The following is a 23,866-nucleotide window of genomic DNA, read 5'->3' on the forward strand; positions in this document are numbered from 1 at the left end:
GTGATTTGTTTCATGGGGTCACTGCTTCCCCTAGATTCTGTTAAACTGCTATTTGTCCAAGGCTAGGTCTCTCTGAATAGGCTGAGGATCATGCCAGAATGACTGAGAAATTTCCCCTAGGATCAGTTTACCCTCCCCAGTACGTAACCTTAAATCAGTGTCCAGGTTAGAGGCGAGTTGATCTTAGTCCTGGGAAACCACTCACATTTAATTACTATTAGGCACTGATCTAGGATCAACTTACCGTACCCAAATTCTATGTATATCTATGATGGTAAAACACATAACTGACCTTAGATCAGTGTTATGTTTTAGGAGCAACTTGATCCTACTGCGGAGTCCTGCCTGAGAAACCACTCCGCTGCTCGACCTCAATTCATTACTGTTGATTTCCTGTCTGTTGTGTCTAATAACTGAGTCACTCTCTCCCTCAGTCATCACAGAATCCATCTGCCCTCCTATAACTAAGTGTTTCACTGCCTCCACGGATTATAATGCATTAGAGCGCTCCACTGTTTAGTTCAGCCCTCTTTCTCTTTTCCTTAAAGATGTTGGACCCTGTAATGTTTTCATTAGGATTTCAGGCCTCGTCTTTTCCGTTGGTCACACCTCCTGTGGCTGGGTGCTACCGGTGTGACATGAGATGCTGCCAATCTTAGGCACAGATCTAGGATCAGCTTATTCTCCCCAATCTTGACCTTAACTATTAGGTTGAACAGTTCTAAGCTCTTCTTAGACCAGTGTCTAAAGAGGCAGCTTCGTCTAGCTCCCCCGAGGCACTCAGAGTAAACCACTGGCTTCCTGTTAACACACCCAGTTAACGGCTGTTCATCGAAGACCTGGGCTGGGTCTCATTCCAAGAAGTTGGCCCCTCCCTTTTACTCCTTATTCTACTCTTTATTTATGCTCCTCAATTTCCCTTTTTGGGACTAATAGACCTCTACTATCCAGTGCGTCTATCGCATCTAAAAGGAAAGATTGTTTTGGGAATGAAACCCAGCCAGTGCCAGCCTTCATCTCTGTTCTCTGAAGTTTCCGTCAAAGCTTGGATTAGAGTTAAGATTAAACAAATGACATAAGGGATGGCAAAAAAGGAAAAACTGTTTCTGATCTTCCTTCACAGACTGTGGTGCATGTCTAATGTTATTTTATACAGCAGCCGCTTCAAATTCAGACGAGCAGTTATAGTGGCTGCAGATCAACTATGCTGGGGTTATTGGCCGTTAACTGAACCATTTCTCTTGTGTTTACATAGGCCTGGAGAGGTGTGTGTGTGTGAGAGAGAGAGAGATTGGATGTGAGGCCAAGCCCTCTCCCATAGTAACAGTCCAGGGAATATTTTGCTCTGTCCATAAATGTCAGATTCACACATGACTAAAGCCAGATGGAATCTGGGTGGAACTTTTCTCATCAATGCCTTCATGCGTTTATCACCGATTTTATTTATTTCAGTTACGTCCACAAGGTCCATCTTTCATTCCAAATAATTGATGGACGCTTATGAACATTTTGCCTGGATGAGTGGGTGTGTCTTAGTAGTGTCCTAGTATGAACTCTGATGTCACGCCTCCTTGTCAAAACCCAATGCGGATGGACGGAAGGCTGATGGCTGGGGAGCAGTAGGACTCTGTTATTGTTGGTGTTGAGTTAGCGTCTGTCCTCCCTCCATCTGGGCAACACGTCATTGTGCAACAGGAACACGTGTCTCCATGGGGAGTTGTCTGTGTGCTTGGGCTCCTCCTGTGTCAAAATCCTCTGTTTATTTTCCAGGAGGAACCTGATGGATTATGTGTGTGTGCGCGTGTGTGTGTGTTCATCTGTCCCTCTGTGTGTGTGTGTCCATGCCTGTACTGTTATTGAAAGGAGGCCGTTTGTTAATGCAGTATTAGCTCATTAATTGAGCGGACGCATTAATTGGTTCTCTCAAATGTTTGTTTTTTTGCTCGGGGGGGTGGGGGGGGTTATTGGATTAGAAAATCCAACAGTTGTAATGGAAGGGAGCGGAGCTCAGTGGCTGTGGGTGGTTCAGTGAGAAAGACACAGAGGAGAACCAATAGCACCCTTCATTATCAACGCATCGTGTCGACAACATCAAAACAGCCTTTCCAGACTCTGAAGTCAGGAGGACTTTGAGTTTGGTATCAGCCAGACTGGAAGCACAGGTCCTCTGTGTGTGACAATCACATGTGATTTGCTATTTTGGGGAAGATTCTGGGTAGGATTTGACATGAACACATGAATGCAGTCACAACATCAGCGCTCTGCCGTGACTGGAGTGTAGAGTTTAAATCTGGATCAATAATGGATTGTGAGACTAAGTTATTAGGACGTTTCTTGTGTGCTTTTGCTGAATCGTGTGTAATCTGTGGAGGCGTATGCACTCTAGTGTGTGTTTCCCTCCCAGTGCTGTTGTGCAGAAGTGCGTGTGTGTGTGTGTGTGTGTGTGCGCGCGCACGCACGCATGACTCAGTGCTGTAAGGCTGACATTAGCAGTAGCGGGTCCTGTGCCAATCACATCAGCAATGTAGCAGCTAACCCCATCAGAGACCCAGCATGCTCAGACTTGGGACCTCACACACTTACACGTGCGCGCAAACACACACGGCTACTACACACACAGACACACGCAAACACACGGTTACTACACACACACACACACGCTCAAACACACACACACACACACACACACACACGGTTACTACACACACACACGCTCAAACACACACACAGTTACTACACACACACACACAAACACACAAACACACACACACACGCAAACACACACACGCAAACACACACACTCAAACACACACACACACGGTTACTACACACACACACGCTCAAACACACACACAGTTACTACACACACACGCAAACACACACACGCAAACACACACACACACACACACACACACACACACACACACACACACACACACACACACACAGTTACTACACACACACATACACACACACACTGTTTCACAGGCTAAAGGGATTATTACCTTCTCACCGGAGCTAATGCTAACTACCCAGGCTAAAGTAATGAGCATGGAAGTGTGTGTGTTTGTTTGTTTATGCAACAAAAACAAACCTTTTTGATGTGGGAGTGAAGATGGTGAACCTGTGTGGTCAAGGGCAGTGCAGGGCTTCCAGTAATACTAGGCTACATCTAGAAGATGGCTCCTTCTCCCCAATGCTTTCGTGTCACAGCTGCCTTGGTTTGGGCCTCAGAGCAGAGAGGCTGAGAAACTACAGCCTTGAGCATACACTTCTCCTGTCCTTGGCTTGTGTCGTGAGTCTCATCCCTCTGCCTCATCGCTGCCTGTGTAAAGTGACAGCTGTTGTTGTTGTTGTTGCTGCCTTAACAGTGATTATTTTGTCATTCATGTGGATGAGACCGATTATGCAGCGCATTGTGTTTAATATTCATTACCACATTCAGCTGCCTACGCTACGAGTGCCTGTGTGTGAGAGAGAGAGGATGTGTGTGTGTGTGCGTGCTTTCCTCCTCAGTGCATACCATAACAGTTATATGAACGCATGGTTGCTCTGCTGTGTGTATCTGTTTGTTTGGTGGTGTGTGTGTGTGTGTGTGTGTCTGCGGGGTTGGTTTGTGTGTCATCCTCGCTCCAGTCCTTTCTGTCAGCTGAAAGGGTGAGGTTGGGAGCCCTGCATGTCGTCCTCTTACCCTGTTGAAGTCCTCTGCAGGTCCTGTGTTGTGTTCTTCTGGCCTTGGTCATGAGAGACCTTGAAGAGACATTGAGGCTTGCTCTTTTCACTCTCTCCGTGTGTGTGTGCGCCAGACTGCTTGGGAGGGAGGGAGTGCGTGCATGGCAGACTGCTTGAGAGGGAGGGAGTGTGTATGGCCCAGCTGTATGTCACGGAACTGACTGTCATTGTGTCTGCTCTGCTCTCTATGGAACAACAACAGCTGTGTACTACCAGGTCTCCAGTCTCACTCACTCACTCACTCACTCACTCACTCACTCACTCACTCACTCACTCACACACACAGCCTGAGGGAAAACATCCCCAGGACTCAGGCAGTGTATTTTCCTGGAATGGAACAGAATGACAGTCATGACAATGTCAGTATCTATCCTCCAACACAATTGACAACACTACTTATTACTACATTCAAATTTGATGGAATGGAGTGTCTCCACAGAGTGGATCATCAGCCAGCCTGGCAACTAGCTAGCTGAGAGGGATGAGCTAAGCTCTCCTCTACTCTGAGGACTGCTGGAGCTGCTCTCAGCCTCTATTTTGGGGAAAGCCTGGCATTCTGCTGCCACATTCCCAATACGGAACGTCACTTTCCAATTGAGATGTTCCTGGAATTCCTCCACTGTATCCCTGCTAGACTAGCGCATGGCAAAGTTATACCCAAGACCAAAGAGCGGGAGAGAGGTAGAGGCTGTACTAAAGGATCTAATTGGTTGGCATTCTGCTGTCACATTCCCAGTCAGCCATTCCTAGAATGTTCCACTTGGTTGGGAATCTGGAGGGCTGGCTAGACTGACACCTTTGTGCCACTGAAAGTAATGTTCACTGTGCTGCTGTCTCTCTCTCGTTTTCTTCTTTCTCTCGTTCTCTCTTTAACTGGGCGGCAGGTAGTCTTGCGGTTAAGGGTATTGGGCTAGTAAACTCAGCACAAAAATAACCTTTACTGTTTCAGGACCCTGTCTTTCAAAGATAATTTGTAAAAATCCAAATAACTTCACAGATCGTCTTTGTAAAGGGTTGAAACACTGTTTCCCATGCTGGTTCAATGAACCATAAACGATTCATGAACATGCACCTGTGGAACGGTCGTTAAGACACTAACAGCTTACAGACAGTAGGCAATTAAGGTCACAGTTATGAAAACTTAGGACACTAAAGAGGCCTTTCTACTGACTCTGAAAAACACCAAAATATAGATGCCCAGGGTCCCTGCTCATCTGCGTGAACCAAAATATAGAGTGCCGTAGGCATGCTGAAAGGAGGCATGAGAACTGCAGATGTGGCCAGGGCAATAAATTGCAATGTTCGTACTGTGAGACGCCTAAGACAGCGCTACAGGGTGACAGGACCGACAGCTGATTGTCCTCGCAGTGGCAGACCACGTGTAACAACACCTGCACAGAATCGGTACTTCCGAACATCACACCTGCAGGACAGGTACAGGATGGCAACAACAACTGCCCGAGTTACACCAGGAACGCACAATCCCTCCATCAGTGCTCAGACTGTCCGCAATAGGCTGAGAGAGGCTGGACTGAGGGCTTGTAGGCCTGTTGTTAGGCAGGCAGGTCCTCACCAGACATCACCAGCAACAACGTCGCCTATGGGCACAAACCCACCGTCACTGAACAAAACCGGACTGGCAGAAAGTGCTCTTCACTGACGAGTCGCGGTTTTGTCTCACCAGGGGTGATGGTTGGATGTGCGTTTATCATGGAAGGAATGAGTGTTACACCGAGGCCTGTACTCTGGAGCAGGATCAATTTGGAGGTGGAGGGTCCGTCATGGTCTGGGGCGGTGTGTCACAGCATCATCGGACTGAGGTTGTTGTCATTGCAGGCAATCTCAACACTGTGCATTACAGGGAAGACATCCTCCTCCCTCATGTGAGACCCTTCCTGCAGACTCATCCTGACATGACCCTCCAGCATGACAATGCCACCAGCCATACTGCTCGTTCTGTGCGTGTCGGTGTTCTGCCATGGCCAGCGAAGAGCCCGGATCTCAGTCCCATTGAGCACGTCTGCAACCTGTTGGATCGGAGGGTGAGGGCTTGGGCCATCCCCCCCCAGAGATGTCTGGGAAGTTGCAGGTGCCTTGGTAGCATCTTGGTAACATCTCACAGAAAGAACTGGAAAATCTGGTGCAGTCAATGAGGAGGAGATGCACTGCAGTACTTCGTATCTGGTGTGGTCACCAGCTGCAATGTTACTTTTGATTTTGACCCCCCTTTGTTCAGGGACACATTATTCCATTTCTGTTAGTCACATGTCTGTGGAACTTGTTCAGTTTATGTCTCAGTTGTTGAATCGTATGTTCATACAAATATTTACACATGTTAAGTTTGCTGAAAATAAACGCAGCTGACGTTTCTTTTTTTGCTGAGTTTATATGAAAGGTCGCTGGTTCAAATGCCCGAGTCGACAAGGTGAAACATCTGTCTGTGCAAGGCACTTCACTGTAATTGCTCCTCTAAGTCACTCTGGATGTGAGTGTCTGCTGAATGACTAAAATGTAAATGTTAACTAGTTTTCTAACTGTGTGTTCGTATCCGTGTGTGTTTTTGTATGCCTGCTGTAGTGTACCCATGTCTATCAGTCCCAGCCTGGCTCATTACTGTGCCTCTGCCTTTGTGGCTCCCCATTCTGTCTCCACTCTCGGTCTGTCTCATTGTCCTGCAACCGAGACAGCCCGACTTCATTGCACATCACCTTATTTCTGCAAACTTCAGCCACCCATCACTCTATTTAAAAAAAAAATAATGACCGTGTTTCTTTGTGTGTTTACACTATGTGTGTATGTGGGTCGAGACGTGTGTCTCTCCAAGGAGTAGGAATCTCAGTGAAACTGGATCCATGCTGGTCTAAGTATAGACTGAGCTCATAGAGGGTTAAGGCTGTAGTGAAGGGATAGGCTGGCTGGCTGTGTTATGCAACTGCATGTCAACCCTAACAGTGGGAAAGTGTCACTTTGACAGCCTCTACCAGATGTAAGCCCAGCTTATAGTACACTCTCTATCGGTCTGTGTCTCTATGGATATTTTATTCACAGCTCAATGGATTCTATTCTCATTTCTTTCAAAGTATTTTATCTGTGCACAATTAATATTTAACTTGTTCTTACCTCTAACTGACTGAGCTTTAAAGCTTCTACATCTATACTGCTGTAGTGGTACCTATGCATCTACTTGTTTCCTTATCAAGTAGATGTCTCTTCTGAAGATGAAGGCTTGTACATATGCGTGAAAAGTCGCTAATTAGCATGTGTCATAGAAAACGCATACGTTGCAACCTAATTTCATCAGCCGCATGACTGCTAAGTCAAGATGACAGACGAGATTTATCAAATGCTTTTTGCTTTCTAAATAATTCACAATGGGACAACATGCTGAAATCTGTGTGCATCATTTGTCCTGAGATTTTCTCTCAGTGCCCTCTGCTGGACATGTTTGCCTCATACACTAGTTGATTATAGGAAGGAAGGGAGAAAGGGGAGGATGCATTTTCCGACAGGATCTTTAACTGTCCTACAGCTGTTGTCACATGCTGCACAGTGCACATTACAGCTACCATCGCTCTCTCCGCCTCTGTCGGTTTGAACATGGGCTCCATTCCTCTCTCTTTCTCCCTCTCTCCCTCCCACCTTCCTCCAGGACAGACTGTGACAGACTCTGTCCAAATAGCCTCTAGGCTTGTTAGAGCAGTGGTTGGAGACAGATGCCTCTGGTGTAAACTTTTGACTGTTGTTGTCTCACTCCTCTTTATCCTCTCTCACCCCCTCTTTGCTCTCACTCTCCCAGCTCTCTTCCCTGCAGGCTGTTGTCTTTAGACATTCCAGTGTTCTGGGAAATTCAGCTGTAGCTGGAGTGTCTGTCCTAACCGCAATCAAAGCTCTTCTATAGCCTGGACATAGATGCAGGGCTTAGGGTTCAGAAAATGTGGGAGCACCCTTGGGCTACGGGACAGTGACCCGGGATACTGGGGCTTCTCTCTTGCCCTCTCTGCCCTGGGGGTTATCACCGGCCGGTGGAACAGTCACTGGGGCGTGGACAGAGAGAGACACCCATCCACTCACCCAGCTGGGCAGAGGCATGCTGCAGAATGGAACATTTGTTCCCATCCTTTATTCATGAGGGAGCAGCAGCCCTCCGGTCACTCAGTCAGACAACGGGGATATTAATTCCGAGTAACATCTCCAGCTGACGACTCGCGTATTAACCCAGGGCCCAGTGTCGAGTAAATGGGGAATAGATTGAACTCTAACTGTATGTAACTGTTGCCAGCTCACACCTGTACCCTGAGTCACAGTTCTAGGATCAGTTTAGCCTCCTTAAATCAGCATAAATAGGATTTGAGGCAGAATATTAGATGCGTGCACGCTCGCTCACTCAGACGTGTTGTGCTTTATTCTCCGCGCTCTCTGGGACGAGAGACAGACGGGATGATTTAATGTTTTAGACGAATCCGAAAACTGCCTCTGCTCTGGGTTTTAAGTATCTCCATAGACTAGAGGTCGACCGATTATGATTTTTCAATACCGATTATTGGAGGCCCAAAAAAGCCGATACCGATTAATCGGCTGATTATTTTTTTATATTTTTTTATGTATTTGTAATAATGACAATTACAACAATACTGAAAAAACACTTAATTTAACTTAATATAATACATACATAAAATCAATTTAGCCTCAAGTAGATAATGAAACATGTTCAATTTGGTTTAAATAATGCAAAAACAAAGTGTTGGAGAAGAACGTAAAAGTGCAATATGTGCTATGTAAGAAAGCTAACGTTTCAGTTCCTTGCTCAGAACATGAGAACATATGAAAGCTGGTGGTTCCTTTTAACACAAGTCTTCAATATTCCTAGGTAAGTTTTAGGTTGTAGTTATTATAGGACTATTTCCCTCTATACCATTTGTATTTCATTAACCTTTGACTATTGGATGTTCTTATAGGCACTTTAGTATTGCCAGTGTAACAGTATAGCCTCTGTCCCTCTCCTCGCTCCTTCCTGGACTCGAACCAGCAACACAACGACAACAGCCACCACATCGAAGCAGCGGTACCCATGCAGAGCAAGGGAACCAACCACCCCAAGGCTCAGAGCGAGTGAAGTTTGAAACGCCATTTCACTTCGGTCACACCAGCCTCATCTCTGGAGTTGATAGGTTTGAAGTCATAAACAGCGCAATGCTTGACACAACGAAGAACTGCTGGCAAAACGCACAAAAGTGCTGTTTGAATGAATGTTTACGCGCCTGCTTCTGCCTACCTTCGCTCAGTCAGATACTTAGATATTTGTATGCTTGTATGCTCAGTCAGATTATATGCAACACAGGACACGCTAGATAATATCTAGTAATATCATCAACCATGTGTAGTTAACTAGTGATTGTTATGAAAACTTGAAATCGGCCCTAATTAATCGGCCATTCCGATTACTCGGTCGACCTCTACCACAGACACAGCACAACTCCTCTCGTCCTCTCCTACCAACACAAGGCTATAGCCCTATATCTCGGCACCCCGAGGAAGGGTGAAGGCTCCATCCCAAATCCCTCCTAAAAACCTGGCTTCGGCCTTAACGGGCAGAGGAGAGGAGACCCTGAGGGTGGTGTTACAGGGGCATAGTGCTCCCTTAGCCTCCCTCCCTGACTCTGGGCTGTAGTAAATGCTAACGTTAGCCTCTCTACTATCCTCTAGTCTCCTCAGGACTGGATAGCTAGCTGTGTTATGGCACAAGGCTCTCAGACCACACATACATGTGCACAACACACATTCTCTGTACCAAATTGTCTACACTCTCTGTGTTAGTGAAATGAGCTTGTGTGTGTTTGTTTGTGCGCGTCCGTACGCATGTCTCTCCATGTGTGTGTTGCATTATAGACAGGCATTTTTATAGGCTCCACACACACTTTTATATAGGTGCCTCCCACTCTTTTCCTACTCAACGCTCTGATGGAGGCGATTCATGTCGAAACGTAAGCCTATTGTTGGTTTTTTTGCCCCGTCAGATTTATGCAGCAACAGTGGTCCTTTGTCTTTATTCTCCTTGATAGTCACCAGTTGAAGTACTGTTTCCTGGCGTAAGGAGTGTTTTTAGGATTTTCAAGTCCTGCAGTGGAGCACCTGACCCCCCCATCTCCGTTTGAAGGGTTCCAACCACTGCCAAATAGTGGACATTTTACTTTTACCAAAGTACTGTTTTCTCAAAATGAACAGTACTCTTTCTCCTCTCTTCCATTCTCCCTCCATCTCTCCATCCCTCCCTCGCTCTTTCAATCTGGTCTGTAATGCACAGCGCTGAAAGCGATTCATAGAATCTTTATTCACGGAATTCTAATAACCGCTGTATAATTCATCAGACAAGCCCCTCTTGTCAGAACACACACACAGCTTGCATCCCAAATGGCACCCTGTTCTGTGTTTAGGACGCTACTTTTTACCAGGACTATGCCATTTTGAGGCGCAGACACAGCCTTGGTAAACCTCAGTAGAGAGTACAGGGTGGATCAACAATAAAAGGTAACTACCTTGATCCTACTGTCGCTAGTTCACATATTGGTTCATTTTGAGGTTGAGCCTCTTCGTTGACAGAGACCTGAGAAGTGTCATTATTCACTCTCTCTTAGTCACACACTGACTGTCAATCAACTGAAAAACCCACTCAGTGAAACTAAGTGACGTGTTTTGAACACAATGCATTAATTCACATGTTGGAGTGTTGCGTTATGAGTGGAATTTGCCACTGGGAAGGAGGTGTAGTACCAGTGTACTGTAATGAAAACAAATGGCAGAAAAGCAGCAGTTTTGATTTGATTGCATAATGTTTCCTAAAAATGATTAGCAAATAGTTTTGGCCCCTGTCCATATGTTTTTCCATCTCCTCATCTACCAGTGAAATTATAGTCTGGATGATGATGCCCATTTCCTATGGTAAGAGGAAGTGTGTGCATGTGGATTTTTGGAGGTCTCATCAGCCTTGTGTAAGTGTGCATTTCTCCCTCTGAAGCCTGGAAAAAAGGAATCAGTTCAAGTTTATGGTAAAAACCCATCACCCCTCTAAACACTGCATGGTTCTCTCGCTCGCTCTTTCTCTTCTTCCATCTCGCTCTACTTCTCTCAACCTTCTCTCTCCCTAACGACTGGGAGTGAGTGAAGGGTAATTAAGATTTGCCCTGGTTTCTAATTGTGGTTGCCATGTTCCCTCTCTCAGAGTGCGGTACAGTAGCTGATTGCGTCTACGGTTACTACTTCCTGACTCCCTACGTGTCTGTTGTTGCTTCAGAGGAAGACCGAGCCGGAGGATTCCATCACCCCGAGGGCTTATTGCATTATTGCTCTCTCTGCTCTGTGGTAAATCCAGATGGAGAGAATACTTCATTTCTGTTATCAGTTGAGAAGTTTTCATGGCCTTCCACCAGCCCTATTTTACCATCCGTCCATTGACCCATAGCCTAGATCTGGGTTCCCCAGCTGGCGTCCCGGTGGTTTTATTTGGACCCCCAAGTTGTCTTGTTTTTTTTTATTTTTTATGTTCATTGTTGGACATAAAACACTGTAGAAACACCAGCCAATCAGCTCCAAGTGTTTTTTAAAATGTATTTTGGAAATCTGTCCCTAATCTTTCCCACACATCGAGAGACACGTGATTGTATACCACATTGTATATATGTAAGCAATGTTTTAAATGATTATGTTTTAGTCAAATATCTCTGTTTGGGCTTCTTGCAGCGTACAAATGATTTGTAATTATGATCCGCCTGCGGCTGAATCTAGTTGTTGATCCCTGGTCTAGATCTCTCTCTCTGCCGCGGGTTAGTCTCTGTCTTTATTGAGAAGGCTCAGACAGACGTTGTGGATCTGTTAGATAATAAACGTTGGGGTAAACAAACGCTGTTGGCCCTCAGTGTGTTTTTGGAAAAGATTGGTTAGGTAAAAAGCATCAGAACAGAAGACTGATCTTGCAGAAAAGTGTCTTCTCACTATGCAGAATAATCAACCCTATAAAGTCTGAACTCAGGAATCAATATGTGTGTCCATGAATACGTGTGTGTGTCCATGAATACGTGTGTGTGTGTGTGTGTGTGTGTGTGTGTGTGTGTGTATCCACAGGTCGCCAGGCTTCACTCGATTCATTCATTATGTATTGAGTAAAGATTCTGTTGGACAGTCTCGTTATAGGATCTCATTACACTCTATTCATTTCGGCACACGAAAAGGAGATCAGCCATGAGGAAGCATTGGGCCTGTTGCTCTCTAGAGTGGTACTGAAATATACTCACTTTCATATTCATCAATGTAATTACAATGTATTGCCTGTTGACCCACCTCCTCTTGATACCTCAGAGTAACGCCACACACACACACACACACACACACACACCGAGGGAATGACTCGAATTGGAGACATCACTCAGCATTCCGTAGCGATGGACATCATCCCTTCTTCTCTTCCTCCATCCATCCTCTTTTCTGATCTCTATGTGCTACATGGCCTCACTGCACCGGAGAACAGAGACACACAGAGCAGCAGATCTCGTTGATCAACCTGACACAGTCCTCCCAGAGGAGCAGGTTCGAATGGAACCGTTTGGTCACCTCCTTCTGTTTCTCTTCGGAGTTATGAGTCCCTAATGATGATTCTGGTCCGTTGGAATACATCACAGTTGGTATGCAAGAGCAGGCTCGGGGCACTTTCTGTCATAGCATGCATGTTTGTACAACTTTTGTCATTACCCTCCCTTTCTTCAGATTCAATAAATTAAATATATCATTCTGGTGGGAAGTGCTAATTCCAGTATTTACATTTTTTTACCCAATATGTATATCCACCGTGTGGAAACTGTAATTTATGATAGAACTGTGGGCCATTCCTAACTATAATTACACAGTCTGAATGACTGAGTGCTCACTGAGACGCCTGTATCTGTACCGCCTGGGAAATGAAACAGATTCCTGATCAGTCAGATGTGTGGAATGTGTATTCTGCATAACACGCGAGCTCTGCCCTCATTGTAATGTGTAGTATGGGTCATTCAATCACATGTTTCTTCAAGCTAGACATCTCCATATTCAAATGACCCACACTTCAAAAGCCCCCCCCCTAACACTTTGATATTCGATGTGTATTATACGGCCCCTTCATTAATGTACTGATCTCGTATTTGAAGAGGCAGGAATGGAAGAGATGAGGGTGAAAAGAGAGGGGGAGACTCCTGTTGAGTCAGATGTTCAGAGACCCCACTGTGGTGTCTGTGTAGAGTTGATTAGTTAGCTACAGAACCATTCCCTTATGGAGTGAACTCATTGAAAGCCAAAGTCAGGAGTACCTGGCGTGTTCCATTCACTTCCAGAGAGCCCTGCTGTGTGAAGAGTTGATTGGGTAGGGCAGAGGAGGGCAGATGAGATGAGAGAGATGGGGAGGGGATGGTAGAGGGGAGGGGAGGAGGAAAAGGAGGTGGGGCCTCACTTGTAGCTCTGTGTGACCACTAGAGGGCACCAGCCCCCACCTGCTCCTCTCTGGCCATTACCCGTGTTATAATCTGAGGTTATCTGACCACTAGTCTGGCAGCAGCACTGTACTGTAAATGGTATTGTTGTCAGCCACATCTGTCACTGTTTAATTTCCCTCCTGACCCCTTGACTGTCACGTAGGAGGCTGTTCATATAACTTAGTGTGTTTGTGTGTATTACACTGTGAATGTGTGACTGTTTGTTTATGCACATCTGGATGTTTTTATCATTGTGTCTGCGTGCAGTGCACACTGCCTTGTTTTTGTGTGTGTATGTGTGTGTGCATGTTTCTGTTGTTTGTGAGTTTGGGCAGTGTAGTGATCCCAGGATGATCTCAGTGGGAGACTAATACAATGTGTGTGTGTGAGACAAATCCCTGTTGGAAGGCGTGTGCTGCCTGACTGCTCTCTGCCTGGTCCCACCAGGGTGTCCTGGCAGCATCCCATCACGTTTACATTTAGCTGACTGGAGCTGTTCCTCAAACACTGGCTTTGCTTCAGAACACCGTCTCAGCACCCAGTGTGTACGTGGATTATGACCATATCTGTTCGTTCCCAACGCTTTATCTTGTTCTTCTACCGTTTTGCGAAAGCAAAACATTCCATTTGTTCTTCGTAGTTCTTGGTGTTCTTGTCGTGTATATTATTGTTGGGGTTTGAATCTGAACTGAAAGCCAAAGCCACATTTCCATTTTTACCTTGAAATGGACTCAAGTTGTAGAACTTTTTGTATTGACAGTGTTATTTTCTGTGAGGACAGTACTGATGATCGGCAGAGTACAACACTTCATTGGAGTCTTGCTGTGATAGGATATTGTGTGAAAGTGTATTTCTCTGACAACGAATAATCAAAATACAAGTGGCGCTTGTGATCATATAGAGCAGGCTTGTGAGCAGATGACGTCATCTGTATTTTAGAAGCTGTGCTTGTATATAAGATACCCTATAGAGGGCAGTGTTGAGTTGTCTTGAGTTGTATTTAGCTTTCTGTTGGTGGAGACCCCGAGCCTGACGAATGGACCCTCCATATACAATGAGGCTGTAACTGAATGGGAATCAAACGCAGGTCCTCTGCTTGGCTTAAAGACCATGTTGGCCCATTGAGCTAAATTGCTAGGCATTAGTTCTGACAGATAACATAAGTGTTTAATTCTCAAGCAAGGTAGTCTTCCGAATGTGGTTTACACCACACTCTTTACATACTGTATAACGCTGCATGATCATTTGTCATGCAATGTTATGTGTTAATATGTAGTTCAGTTCTCTACAGTCTACAGTACCAGTCAGAAGTTTGGACACCTACTCATTCAAGGTTTTTTCTTTATTTTTACTATTTTCTACATTGTAGAATAACAGGGAAGATGTCAAAACTATGAAATGTACAATATATATATATATATATATATATATTACCTTTATTTAACTAGGCAAGTCAGTTAAGAACAAATTGTTATTTTCAATGACGGCCTAGGAACAGTAGGTTAACTGCCTTGTTCAGGGGCAGAACGACAGATTTTTACCTTGTCAGCTCGGGGATTCGATCTTGAAACCTTTCGGTTTCTAGTCCAACGCTCTAACCACTAGGCTACCCTGCCGCCTTCATAAATAACACATGTGAATCATGTAGTAACCAAAAAAGTGTTAAACAAATCAAAATATATATCTTGATGACAGCTTTGCACTCTTGGCATACTCTCAACCAGCTTCATGAGGAATGCTTTCCAACAGTCTTGAAGGAGTATGCTATATGCTGAGCACTTGTTTTTCCTTCACTCTGCGGTCCAACTCATCCCAAACGATCTCAATTGGGTTGAGGTCGGGTGATTGTGAAAGCCAGGTCATCTGATGCAGCACTCCATCACTCTCCTTCTTGGTCAAATAGCCTTTATACAGCCTTGAGGTAGTCACCTGGAATGCATTTCCTTTAACAGGTGTGCCTTGTTAAAAGTTAATTTGTGGAATTTCTTTCCTTCTTAATGCGTTCAGATGGTTTTGGATGAGTCGGACCGCAGAGTGAAGGAAAAGCAGCCAACAAGTACTCAGCATATGTGGGAACTCCTTCAAGACTGTTGGAAAAACATTTCTTATGAAGCTGTCATCATGGCAAAGGGTGGCTACTTTGAAGAATCTCAAATATATATATTTTTTATTTGTTTAATCCTTTTAGTCACTACAGCATTCCATATGTGTTATTTCATAGTTTTGATGTCTTCACCATTATTCTACAATGTAGAAAATATTACAAATAAAGAAAAACCCTGGAATGAGTAGGCGTGTCCAAACTTTTGACTGCTACTGTATATCTAATATCCATTGTGTTATTATTTATGATTCTGTATTCTCATTATGTGGATACGTATACTACGGAGAACCCTCATTAACATATTTCTCCCTACTCTCTTTCTCCATGTCCTGCTGTGCCTCCTCTATTACTTCTTAACAGGTAAGCCATTTGGTTTGAATAACAGCTGTTTTTCTCCAGAATTTTTTTTGCTATTCTTTGAATGTTAATATGTATTGTATATATGCATACACAATCTGTGAGTGCTATTGGAAATGTGGTCCTGTGGCGAGAGTAATTGGTGTATAGGAAGAATATCTAATGGTGTGTTGATAGACCGGCGTGTGTGTCCATGCGTGTGGACATGTGTGTAACTAAAGGGATGTTCCTCTCTGTCTTCAGCATGTTGACTGGTTTATTTATGGTCCCATATGGCTGTTTAGAGATGGCCAATCATTTCTTTCTCTCTCTCTCTGTCTGTCTGTCTGTCTGTCTGCCTCTGTCTGTCTCTGTCTCATCAATCTCATAGTTATTTGTGTAGCAAGTTTTGCGTGTGCTGGTCCTGTTTGTTCTCTTGGTGCTCCATCCTTTAGGTAAAGACTACACCGGTGTTTTCCTCTCTTTATGGATGAGTGTGTATGTTAGAGGGAAAAGAGGGCTGACATTTCAGGGTGTCAGAGTATGGGATGGATTATTGCGTCATGCAGTCTCTCCCTCTACCAACTCAAACACGATTTCAGTTACACACTTGCAGCTCAGTGTAGTGTTTGAAGTGTGTGCGCGTGCAGAATGGTAACCATGACAACACAGGCCCTGAAGTACTGCTGCTCACGGCAGTTGGACCATCTCTCTCTCTTTCTCCCTTCCTCTCTATCCCTCTTCCTCCCTGGGAGAAACTCAATTGCATACTCCTCGCGTCCTCTCTCCTAGCCTCCTTCTCAAAACCCATTGGAAGAGGGTCTCTTGACGACTTTCTCTCGCTCCCTGGGTCTTTCACTCTGGGTTCAGCAGTAGTAGATTTTAGACCCCATATTTATGAGCAGATGACGGAAGTGTATTCATACCTTGTGGTTGGATGTAGTTGGATATGAATGAATCCCACAGGTGTTTGTTGATTTCAGGTCAGATCATTGCCATGGCTAATAGAGATGTTGGTCCCTCGTGGGGTCCATCTGTCTGTCCCCGGAAGCTCACACATCGGGACTGGTCTATCAACACAGCTTGTGACTGACAGACAGCTGAGAGCTTCATCAACACAGACACACACACACACATATAAGCTGGCTGACAGACTCTGCTCGCTGAAATATGCCTATAGATGTTTGAATACTACTTACTTAAACCCCTTTACTTCTTGGGGGGCCTAGGTCATCCGCAAACGTCCCTCAGTGGGCTCTGTGTTGTTTTTTTCACACATTAATAAGATGGGTGCCAACAAGGAGAATAGCCTGCTAACCAGTAGTATGAGTTTGGGTTTTTCTGTGCTCTGTTCTGTGATCTATCAGAATGTGACCCAGTTAGCATCTGTAGAACCAGGGGTCCTCTGGCTCCTGGCTCTGATGAACAGTGTTCTGGCTCCAGTGGTCAGTATAGATGACTCTCCAGCAGTCTGGGCCATGGTCCAGTGCCAGGGGTCAGATCATGGCAGAACTAGAGCAGGACAGTCTGGTCCGGTCCATCATTGCTCTAGTAGCTCCAGCTGTCCACATGCACCCCCTGTCCTCTGCACATCAGTACCAGTGGTCCCCCTAATGTAGCTTAGTGTCTAACCCAGGGATGGGCCATTTTGATGGGGGCCACAAAAAACTAATGAGGGGCCGCGGTGGCTCGCAGGTCTGCAAACCCACATCCATACCCACACATGCAGTCAGAGCTGGCCCTAGCCTTTTGGGGCCATAAATGTGACATAGTCCATCAGAGCAGTCTGTCTGTGTGACTCAGTCATCACTCAAGTGTTTGCAGAAATAAAGACGTAAAGCTTTAGCTGTGTTGCTCAGTCAGTAGAGCATGGTGCTTGCAATACCCAAGGGTTGTGGCTTCAATTCCCGCTGGGGCCACACGTACGTACAAACGTATGCACGCATGACTGCAAGTCGCTTTGGATGAAAGCGTCTGTTAAGTGGAGAGAGAGGGAGAGAATGTATTCAGCGCCTCCCTTGTTTTCTCTCTTCCCTCACTCGCTGGTCCTCCCTTCGGTGACTCCAAATGTGTGCAGCTGTCACTAAACTCTGGAGTATAGAGGGAGACTGGAGGAGAGCAGGGAAGTAAGGGGGGGAGAGAAGAGAGTATCGACCAGAAAGACTGTGTTCCTGGTAAGCTCTGGAGGTTTTGTTTGAGTATGGATGTGTTGATATTATGTCTGTTGCCTGTTTTTGTGTCCAAAGCGCAGTCAGGGTTTAGTACATCCCAGTGTATAGTATTTATTTGCATTATGTACAGCAGGAGCATAACATACACTCAGTGTACAAAACATTAGGAACACCTGCTCTTTCCATGATCTAACCAGGTGAATCCAGGTGAAAGCTAGGATCCCTTGTTGATGCCACTTGTTAAATCCACTTCAATCAGTAGATGAAGGGGAGGAGACAGGTTAAAGAATGATTTTTGAGCCTTGAGACAATTGAGATATGGCTTGTATATGTGTGACACCACAGGGTTAATGTGCAAGACAAATGATTTAAATGCCTTTGAATGGGGTATGGTAGTAGGTGCCAGGCACACCAGTTTGTGTAAAGAACTGCAACACTGCTGGTTTTTTCACTCTCAACAGTAGCCCGTGTGTATCAAGAATGGTCCACCATCCAAAGGACATCCAGTCAACTTGACACAACTGTGGGAAGCATTGGAGTCTATGGACCAGCATCCCTGTAGAATGCTTTTGACACTTTGTAGAGTCCATGCCCCGATGAATTGAGGGCAAAAGAGGGGGTGCAACTCAATATTAGGAAGGTGTTCCTGATGTTTTGTACACTCAGTGTACAGCTGGTATGTGGATACCTGCTCGTCGAACATCTCATTCCAAAATCATGGGCTTTATTATGGAGTTCGTCTCCCGTTTGCTGCGGGGACTTAATTCCATTCAGCCACAAGAGCATTAGTGAGGTCGGGCACTGATGTTGGGCGATTACGCCTGGCTCGCAGTATGTGTTCCAATTCATCTGAATGGTGTTCGATGGGGTTGAGGTCAGGGCTCTGTGCAGGCCAGTCAAGTTCTTCCACACCGATCTCGACAAACCATTTCTGTATGGACCTCACTTTGTGCACGAGGGCATTGTCATGCTGAAACAGGAAAGGGCCTTTCCCAAACTGTTGCCACAAAGTTGGAAGCACAGAATCCTCTAGAATGTCATTGTATGCTTTAGTGTTAAGATTTCCCTTCACTGGAACTAAGGAGCCTGAACCATGAAAAACAGCCCCACCAAACTTTACAGTTGGCACTATGCATTCGGGCAGGTAGCAGTCTCCTTGCATCCGCCAAAGTCCTTCCGACTGCCAGATGGTGAAGCGTGATTCATCACTCCAGAGAGCGCATTTTCACTGCTCCTTTTCACGGCTGTGTGCGCGATTCTATACACCTGTCAGCAACGGGTGTGGCTGAAATAGCCGAATCCACTAATTTGAAGGAGTGTCCACACACACTACGCTGTGTAGTGTATTTTTAAGTGCTCTTAAATTCAGCACACAGGTGCGTTGACATCTGTAACTTACTATACAGTAATTATATAGAACCATTAAGATGAACGCATTACAGGAGTGTCGTTTTTGGGGAACTATTTTGACATTGCTATCAATTAAATACACCTATTAGTAAAAATAACTTTGTTGTCAGGGAATGACAGACCACTGATGCACCAAGGACAATACATGATGGGCTGAGTGTTTCATTTTTGCCATGAGCAATTTTAGACTAATGACAGCTGTTTTCCATTTTTGCCTAATTACTGCATATTTGTGTGCGTGTGTGTGTGTGGGGAGGCATTTCAGATAACACAGCCAGTCTCTCTCAATGCTGCCTGCCTGCCTCATCTGTAATGAGTCTGTAGAGACCTCTTACAGCCTGTCTACCTGTGTCTGCTGCCTACGGGCTACTCACTGATAGACGCTTTCTGGAGACCACAGCAGAGAACACACACGAACGCGCACGAACACACACACACTGTCAACACACACACTCTGTCTGTAACACACGCACTGTCTCTCTCTGTCATTGGACAGAGATTGCCACGGGGAAAACACACACAGACAAATACATACACTCGCAGGAGAGACTGAGAGAGGGGGGGAGCTGTCGAGCTGAGTGCAGTTAACTTCTCATGACTCTCAAACTCGCATGCGGGAGCGTAACCATCGCCTCAAACTAATTAGCATAACGCAGCGGACATAAATCTTCCTAGAAAATCTTCCTATTCATGAAAATCACAAAAGAAATATATTGAGAGACAGCTTAGCCTTTTGTTAATCACACTGTCATCTTAGATTTTCAAAATATGCTTTACAGCCAACGCTAGACAAGCATTTGTGTAAGTTTATCTTGGCATAATGCTATGTCTAGGCTCTGCTACCAGCAGGCAACATTTTCACGAAAATAAGAAAAGCAATCAAATTAAATAATTTACCTTTGAAGAACTTCGGATGTTTTCACTCAGGAGACTCCCAGTTAGATAGCAAATGTTCATTTTTCCCAAAAAGATAAATTTTTGTAGGCGAAATAGCTCTGTTTGTTGTTTACGTTTGGCTGAGAAATCGACCGGAAAATGCAGTCACTACAACGGCAAACTTTTTTCCAAATTAGCTCCATAATATCGACAGAAACATGGCAAACGTTTAGAATCAATCCTCAAGGTGTTTTTTACATATCTATTCGATAATATATCCGTTGGGACAATTGGTTTCTCATAAGAAGCGATTGGAAAAATGGCTACTTGTGTACTTTACGCAAGATTTTCTGCGGGAGCCATCATGTGACCACTTGCTAAATGTGGTCCCTTACAGCTATTCTTCAACATAAATGCGTAAAAAGACGTCACAGTGCTGTAGACACCTTGGAAAACGTAAGCTCATTTGTAGCTCATTCACAGCCATATAAGGAGTCATTGGCATGAGGCGGTTTCAAAAAATGCGGCACTTCCTGATTGGATTTTGATCTGAGTTTCGCCTCTAACATCAGTTCTGTTGCACTCACATACAATATCTTTGCAGTTTTGGAAACGTCAGAGTGTATTCTATCCAAAGCTGTCAATTATATGCATAGTCGAGCATCTTTTCGTGACAAAATACCTTGTTTAAAACCTCTTGATGCTACCCATCCCGGATCCGGGATCGTGACTACGGCTCAAGCTCATTAGCATAACGCAAAATGCGAAAAATATTCTTAGACATATTTAACCTCCACACCTACACAAGTCCAATAGCTCAAATGAAAGATAAACACCTTGTTCATCTACCCAGCAAGTCAGATTTCTAAAATGTTTTACGGCGAAAACATAGCACACATTTATATTAGACCACCACCGAAACAAAAGGCAAGCGGCGGCCATTTTGTCCCAGAAAATATAAAATTTAAAAGTAGGATTAAAAAATAAATAATTCACTAACCTTTTGAAAATCTTCATCAGATGACAGTAATATTACATGTTACACAGTACATTTTTTTTTCAATAATATGCCATTAATATCCATAAATCTCTGTTTACAATGACGACATTTCAAAAAATGCTACTCAAAATGTCCGGAGAAATTATGATAGCTCCGACAGATAACGTCAGATAACAAGCAATAAACATGACTAAATATACATGTTCTACATATAGTTACAAAGATACACTTCTTCTTAATACAACCGCTGTGTTACATTTATTTTTAACGTTACAGAATTCGTTCACTAGTCTATGCTATGAGTCGGCGCTCAGATATTAGCAGTGTCTCCTCTATGTTTGGAGTCCACAGAAACCCAAAATAACCACATAAATATTCCCTTACCTTTGATGTTCTTCGATCAGAAGACGTAGAAGGAGTCATACTTACCCAATACATCGTTTGGTTTCAAGTTGTGCGTCTTTGTATTAGCATATGCTAACAGCTTCAGCTGAAATGCACCCAAAATAACTTCTGCTCCTTCTGGTCCCGCACTCTTGCGCATCAAAACTTCAAAATTACATATTATATGTCGACTAAACTGGTCAAACTAAGTGCAGAATCGAGCAAAATGATGTTTTTATCATGTAAAACAATGATAATCGCAAACAAACGAACCGGCTTCAACTGGTGTCTATTGGAAAAGAACGTTCCCCAAATCGGCTGCGCGCAATAGAGTGCATGTATTTGAGAGTGACCCGGGCATTTTCGCCCGCCAAAAGATGAGGGAGCGCGAAATTCAAACAATGAACGTGCCAATTGAAAGCAGACATCGCGCTGAACAAATACATACTGTTCCCAGATCGGTAGCTGCCTGGGAAGGGTGGGGGCGATGACGTCAAAGTTGACCCAACTTTTCTCTTGACAAGAGAGAGTTTGGGAGAAAGGCTGCCCTGAGAGTTCTGCTTTACATACAGACATAATTTAAACGGTTTTAGAAACTTTAGAGTGTTTTCTATTCAATAATTATTATTATATGCATATATTAGCAATTTTGGAAAAAAATATTTTCAGTTTACTATGGGCACGCACTTCTTCCAAAGGGGGCAGTATTCAGCCATAAGCTCAAGAGGTTAAAACGGGAACGTTTTTTATCCCAAAATGAAAATACTGCCCCTAGTGTCGCAACAGGTTTTAAGGTGTGATTGTGTAACCATCTCTGTGCTGTGCGGCTATGTGAAACCCAGCCCCAAAACTCCCTCCACTCTGGCTCTAGTTCTCCATATCATATAATGGTCTTGTACTCTATTTTGGTTCCCCCAGGAACACACCATTAACAGCTGCCCCCGTGCTGTGTAATCAGGCTAGGGGTGAAAATAATCTCCTGCAGGCTACTGTATTGTAATTCCACACTGAGTCTTCTCTGATGATGAGGGTTAATTTAGAGGATCATTTGGTGAGATTGTTTAAAACTCCTAACTATACAGTTGAAGTCGGAAGTTTACATACACCTTAGCCAAATACATTTCAACTCATTTTTTCACAATTCCTGACGTTTAATCCTAGTAAAAAATCCCTGTTTTAGGTCAATTAGGATCACCACTTTATTTTAAGAATGTGAACTGTCAGAATAATAGTAGAGAGAATGATTTATTTCAGCTTTTATTTCTTTCATAACATTCCCATTGGGTCAGAAGTTTACATACATTCAATTAGTATTTGGTAGCATTGCCTTTATATTGTTTAACTTGGGTCAAACGTTTCAGGTAGCCTTCCACAAGCTTCACACAATAAGTTGGGTGAATTTTGGCCCATTCCTCCTGACAGAGCTATTGTAACTGAGTCATGTTTGTAGGCCTCCTTGCTCGCACACGCTTTTTCAGTTCTGCCCACACATTTTCTATAGGATTGAGGTCTGGGCTTTGTGATGGCCACTCCAATACCTTGACCTTGTTGTCCTTAAGCCATTTTGCCACAACTTTGGAAGTATGCTGGGGGTCATTGTCTATTTGGAAGACCCATTTGCGACCAAGCTTTAACTTCCTGACTGATGTCTTGAGATGTTGCTTCAATATATCCACATAATTTTACTTCCTCATGATGCCATCTATTTTGTGAAGTGCACCAGTCCCTCCTGCAGCAAAGCACTCCCACAACATGATGCTGCCACCCCGGTGCTTCACGGTTGGGATGGGGTTCTTCGGCAAGCCTCCCCCTTTTTCCTCCAGACATAACGATGGTCATTATGGCCAAACAGTTCTTTTTTTTTTTCATCGAACCAGAGGACATTTCTCCAAAAAGTACGATCTTTGTCCCCATGTGCAGTTGCAAACCGTAGTCTGGCTTTTTAATGGCTGTTTTGGAGCAGTGGCTTCTTCCTTGCTGAGTGGCCTTTCAGGTTATGTCGATATAGTACTTGTTTTACTGTGGAAATAGATACTTTTTTACCGGTTTCCTCCAGCATCTTCACAAGGTCCTTTGCTGTTGTTCTGGGATTGATTTGCACTTTTCACACCAAAGTGAGCTCATCTCAAGGAGACAGAATGCATCTCCATTCTGAGCGGTTTGACTGCTGCGTGGTCCTATGGTGTTTATACTTGCATATTATTGTTTGTACAGATGAACGTGGCACCTTCAGGCGTTTGGCTGATTTCTTTACATTTTCCAATGATGTCGAGCAAAGAGGCACTGAGTTTGAAGGTCGGCCTTGAAATACATCCACAGGTACACCTCCAATTGACTCACATTATGTCAATTAGCGTAC

At 44.4% G+C, this 23,866-nt stretch overlaps 1 protein-coding gene across 16 annotated transcripts in view; it reads left to right on the plus strand.

The window, feature by feature from the left end:
* The window catches only part of LOC112214324 (pleckstrin homology domain-containing family A member 5-like), a 145,113-nt gene that overhangs the window by 34,491 nt on the left and 86,756 nt on the right, over positions 1-23,866 (plus strand). Inside the window, exon 4 of one of the 16 annotated variants that reach the window (XM_042298062.1) lies at positions 15,691-18,275. The exons of the other annotated variants lie outside the window; for them this stretch is intronic. Within the exon in view, the coding sequence (XP_042153996.1) occupies positions 15,691-15,694 (4 nt within the window). The 3' untranslated portion in view covers positions 15,695-18,275. Of the gene's footprint in view, positions 1-15,690; positions 18,276-23,866 lie in introns of those variants that run through there. 16 annotated transcript variants of the gene reach the window in all.

The sequence above is a fragment of the Oncorhynchus tshawytscha genome, linkage group LG15, assembly GCF_018296145.1.
Source record: "Oncorhynchus tshawytscha isolate Ot180627B linkage group LG15, Otsh_v2.0, whole genome shotgun sequence".
Classification (NCBI taxonomy): Eukaryota; Metazoa; Chordata; class Actinopteri; order Salmoniformes; family Salmonidae; genus Oncorhynchus; species Oncorhynchus tshawytscha.